Genomic DNA, 5,485 nt, shown 5'->3' on the forward strand with positions numbered 1-5,485 from the left:
CAATCAATCAAAACTGTTTTTTTTAATCTTTAATTAAATATACAATTATGTACTATTACATGCCTGTAAAAAATTCAATATAATTAAATTATAAATTTCTTTATGAGTTAAATTTTGTAATTGTTTATTATATATATTTTTACCTTATTACACTTATAATGAAAAAAAACATTTTTAAAGTATAATTACAACAATAACAATTAATAAAAGTATAATATTTTTATAATCTTTTTACAAATTTTATTAATTATTTTTTATTGTAATAATAGTTATATTATTATTTTTATTAATTACCATAAAAAATATCAACTTAATCACACCAAATATACTTTCTTGACCATCTTATATTAAAGAGAGTAGTTGAGAGAGATAAAAGATATATAAAATACACCACAGATAAAATAGAGTTAAATGTTTATTAACTTAGATATCATAATATAATATAATAGATAATGATGTGTAATATAAGTTCTATAAAAATAATAATTAAATGCTGAAAATTGAATTTGAGAAGTTATATAATTGAGTTAAAATTGGCAGCTTACTGGTGACAAGTAATGGATAAAGTTACAATGATAAAAAAAAAATGGAAAAAAATCTATAAAGTTTGTAAGGTGAACATTAATGCACAAAAAGAAATCCTTTTATAAAAAAATTACCAAAAATATTATAATCCAATATACTAAACAGAAATAAATTTATTTTAATTAAATTAATCATTAGTTGAATAAAATATAAACAAATATTTAAAATTTGAATATGAGAGACTACACCACATGTACCTATACCACGAGTTGTGTGTGACGATCAGCTCGTAGTTTGTTATTGGTCTGTTACTTTTAAAAAAACTTTCTCCAATATAATATACCAGAATCTCTATCTTTTTTTTCATTATTTGACTTCTGTTTGCCTGAATGTAACAAATTTATTATTATAAGGGCAAAAGACAAAGAAAGCTCTATTTTTTACTTTAAAATAATGTTTTTAGTATATTAGAAATATATGTTTACATTAATACTAAATAAAATCATCAAGTAATTAGCCCTTTCTCCTTTCGTAAGCTGTACAATATTAAATGAAGAAAGAGAGGGAGAAGACAGATTTAATTTTAGAGATGATATCTTAAAACTCATAAATCAAAATACATATACAATATAATCTAAAATATTGATATTTTGACTATTTTCATATCTTTTAACTTAAAATATTAATATAGTATTAAAATGGTCTTGAAGTGGGCAAGTAATATTTTTTTTTGGTGAATGTCAAAATATAGTTTTCCTTAAAGTTACCCGAACAACAAGGCTAATAATTACATCTATTCTGTTTACGCAGATAAAATAAAAAAAGATAAAAGAATTAAAAATATGATAGAATTAGATGAAAGGATGGGAATGGCTAGAGGCAATATATTCTGTTATGTGTAAAGAGGGACAGAATAGTAAATGAGTGAGAATTGTGAATTCCAGGAGACAAAATAGTTGATAGAGTGAGAAGATGACTGTATCTTTCAGTTAGAGTGTTATCTTTCCATAACAGAGACCGGATCACCAACACTATAAAAACAATACTCCCATTGGATTCTGTATGTTCCAAAACCCTAAGCAATCCCACCTTAATCTTCTGTAGTAGGTAACGAATTTTGAATTTTGATTATCTGATTGAACAATGCCACGACAATCGCCACCGTCACAGCCGCAGCAGCCCAGCGAACTGGAGCCGGCCATATGGCAAGCCTGTGCTGGACCGTCTGTGGAAATCCCGAAGCCAAATTCTATGGTTTACTACTTTCCTCAGGGACACTTTGATCAAGCGTCTTCGGCACCCAAGAATCTCTCCAGTCACCTTCTTGCCAAACCCTTCATTATCTGCAGTGTTGTCTCGGTTAATTTTCTTGCCGATCCTCTTACCGACGAGGTTTTCACCAAGATGGTTCTCCAACCTGTTGGTAACAACCTTCCTGTGGAATCCTTCCATACTCCTGCCTTTGCTCCTCCTGCTGTTGCTCCTCCGCCAAATGACGACAACGAGGTTGTTTCGTTCGCTAAGATTCTCACGCCGTCTGATGCCAATAACGGCGGGGGCTTCTCCGTGCCTAGGTTCTGCGCCGACTCTGTCTTTCCGAAGCTGAACTTTGGCGCCGACCCGCCCGTGCAGAACCTCTCTGTCACGGACGTGCACGGCTTCACCTGGGAGTTCCGCCACATTTATCGTGGGACTCCACGCCGCCACTTGCTCACCACTGGCTGGAGCACGTTCGTCAACAACAAGAAACTGGTAGCTGGAGACTCTGTCCTGTTTATGAAGCGTGCCGAACGTTTGTTTGTCGGAATTCGTCGCGCCACACGTTTCTCTTCTGAAAGGGCCAACTGCCCGAAACTCATGTTAATTGAGGAGGAGGAGGACGAGGAAGAAGACGAAGAGAAGATGAAGAGAGTTTTCAAGAGGGACGGGAAGGGGAAACTGACGGCTAAGGTTGTTGTGGAAGCTGCAGAATTGGCTGCGCGACAAATGAAGTTTGAGGTTGTTTATTATCCCAAGGCTGGTTGGTCTGAGTTCGTGGTGAAGATTGAGGTGGTGGATGCAGCTATGAGGATTGCATGGAGCGAAGGAATGAGAGTGAAGATGTCTGTGGAGACAGACGATTCATCCAGGATGACTTGGTTTCAGGGTACCGTCTCTGCTGTCTCATCTCACGATAATGGCCAATGGTGCAGTTCGCCTTGGCGCATGCTTCAGGTATAATATATAATAGCCAATTCTTTCGGAATGACAGTGGTTTATTTTGTTTGTCTTTAATGTGTGTGAGTGTGGGTATTATGTTTTATGAATTTTACTTTCTTGGATAAGTTTTGGTTTAGGGATTAATGTCAAAGAAGATTAGGGTGGAGATGGTGAAATAAAACTTGTGTATGACTTTTCCGAGACACTGAGTCTTTCCTTCTTGTTGAATTTTATAAGGAAGGGAGACTAGGATGCATGCGGGTGGATCTACATAGTTTTTAATTAGCCAATCGCCGAAAATTATTTGCGTAGAACTCTTCATTTGCTTGCAAAATGTGTGGCTATATGAGTATGATACACTTCTTGTTCTGTCGTAGATTGATTCTCTATGAGGTTTCATTTATGCAGGGATTGATTCTCTATAAGGTTTCATTTAATCATGTTTCTCATTAGCATTGTATTGATTCTAGAACTGAACTTTACTCAACAAGAAACTGATATTGAAAGGTGAGAACCCCTAATTGTGTCATTTAATTCTCCTAGTTGGAGAGGGGTCGGTTTTTTGTTGTTGTGGAGTGAAACTTAGCACGGAATTACTTATCTTATTTTATAGAGGATTTTTCCCGAAATTTTTTTTGTGGTTTATGGTTCTATTATTGTATACAAGGCTGCTCTCAAAATAATGGAATGGGGCATTGAAAAATATATTCATTTTATTTGCTGGTGAAATATGAGAACAGAATACTGACACGTTCTTTTGGGCATAAAAGCATTGGAGAAGGTTCAATGTAGTTTATATTTATCATTTTAGCTAGTGTATGTTAAGTGAATGAAGAGACTGAACAGGGAAATGTGGCAGTTTGATAACTATGGTTGTCTGCTATGCTGGGGTACCTGCTTTTTGTTTTGTCTTGCCTTTGTCTGTTCTGCCTGTTGAATTTATACACCTTTGTCTAGATGTTCTACGTTGTTGAGGTATGATTTGCAAAAAATTATCAAATTAGTGGATAGTTTGTTTGTTTTTTGTTTGCAAACTGTTTTCTGATTTTAACATCATAGGTTACATGGGATGAACCTGAAGGGCCGCGGAATGGAAAATGGGTTAGTCCTTGGCAGGTGGAACTTGTTTCCCCCCCACCTGCCCTTCATCCAGCATTCCCCCCAGCTAAAAGGCTCAGAACTGCTAATGGTTATGGGGTGTTGACTAATGGAGAGGGAGGAACCTTTTCTGTGGCCGGAGTCACTAATTCAGCAATGGTACAACTGAATCCGGCATATTTGGGTTATAGTACTTTTCCTGCTGGCATGCAGGGAGCCAGGCATGATGTATTTTCTGCATCAAGTTTTCCCAGTTATCCAAGGGACTTGTCTCATCTGTGTATCGATAATTCCTTTGGAAACAACACATTTTCAAGGCAGAAAAATTTGCCGACAGAACTACATGTTGGCGGCAACTCTCAATCTGATGAATTATCACCTGATAGTAGTTTCCATTCCTGTGTCACAGACACTCTTGGGAATACCAACAACTCAATAAAACCTGCGCCCGATTCATTTCAGCTATTTGGTGCAGTCATTCGGAAAGAACAACCTGTTCAAAATGATTTAACAGGCACTGGTTGCGCTATCACAGGAGATAAAGCCCCTGGCAGATGACGATTCTTACTATTGAAAGTGGCTGTGATTATATGATACATATAAGTAGCTATACAGGTATGCATTTATTTCCTAGTGAATTGAATTTCTTACCACCAAACAAATCAATTACAAAATCAGCTACTGGTGCTTTATTGATGGATTCCGTAGCTCAACTACATGTATTCTGTCTATAATGTTTGAATGTACGACTTGGTATATTTTGAAGGATTGTTCCGACCAAGTGCGTAGTAGATTTGAATTCTACATATTAGTCCCCCCAAATCAGTGTGAAACATTTATGATTTTGCTATTTTGAGTGCATTTAGATTGTGTTTTTAATTATGTTTTTATTCTTATAAATTCGCCTTTAGTATATTCATGATATCGAACCCCAGACACTTGCCTCGTTCATACCATATATAGAGTCAAAATCATAATGAATGATTTATTAGTAATGGTTGTGTGAGCATAATAATTATACTAAAACAATAGTTTAGCTGGTTAGTTTGATGTCTTGTTGGATTAAAAAGCATGTAAATTCTTTTACTAACTTTGGTTGCAATTTATTCATCCAGGTAGGAACTTCTTTCCGGCCGGAAGCTGACTACCCTTTTGACCCTGGACTTAAATCTCATATCTCACAATTTATGCTATTTTTTTTCACAGAACATTTTATGATATTTCTAAATACAATTTTTCTTTTTATTTGACGACTGATTCTTTTGTTGGTTTACTGCATATTTTTTCGGTGTCGATGTATACATATTTTTACTTTTATAAGCAATTTGTTTCGGTTTTGTACATCGGTCATTGAATTAGATTGAATTAAATTTTGTGGTATCAACTCAATATTCTATCTAGGGTGTTGTAAAGAAAATTATTAAATAAGATTAGTGTCGAAAGAAATAATAATATAATCATTATTAATTTTGTTTTATTTTCCATTAATTAAATATATTTTATGAAATATTAAATTTTTAAATATAAATATTGTAATATGTTTTCTATAATTTCTTTAAAATATAATACACTGGTAGATTTCCCTAAACTTAACTCAATAGGATAAGCAAAAATCCTCATTCACACCGTGAAGTATTATAACAGTTTCCCTGGTGAGTCAGAA

General features: G+C 34.5%; 1 protein-coding gene across 1 annotated transcript; it reads left to right on the forward strand.

The window, feature by feature from the left end:
• Nucleotides 1-1,463: 1,463 nt before the first annotated feature.
• Nucleotides 1,464-5,079, forward strand: LOC108330793 (auxin response factor 17). The gene is made up of 3 exons (XM_052877248.1): nt 1,464-2,739; nt 3,784-4,437; nt 4,938-5,079. The coding sequence occupies exons 1-2, from the start codon at nt 1,669-1,671 to the stop codon at nt 4,378-4,380; spliced, it is 1,668 nt and encodes a 555-aa protein (XP_052733208.1). The 5' UTR covers nt 1,464-1,668; the 3' UTR covers nt 4,381-4,437; nt 4,938-5,079.
• The last annotated feature ends 406 nt before the right edge of the window (nt 5,080-5,485 follow it).

Source organism: Vigna angularis, chromosome 4 (genome assembly GCF_016808095.1).
Source record: "Vigna angularis cultivar LongXiaoDou No.4 chromosome 4, ASM1680809v1, whole genome shotgun sequence".
Taxonomy (NCBI): Eukaryota; Viridiplantae; Streptophyta; class Magnoliopsida; order Fabales; family Fabaceae; genus Vigna; species Vigna angularis.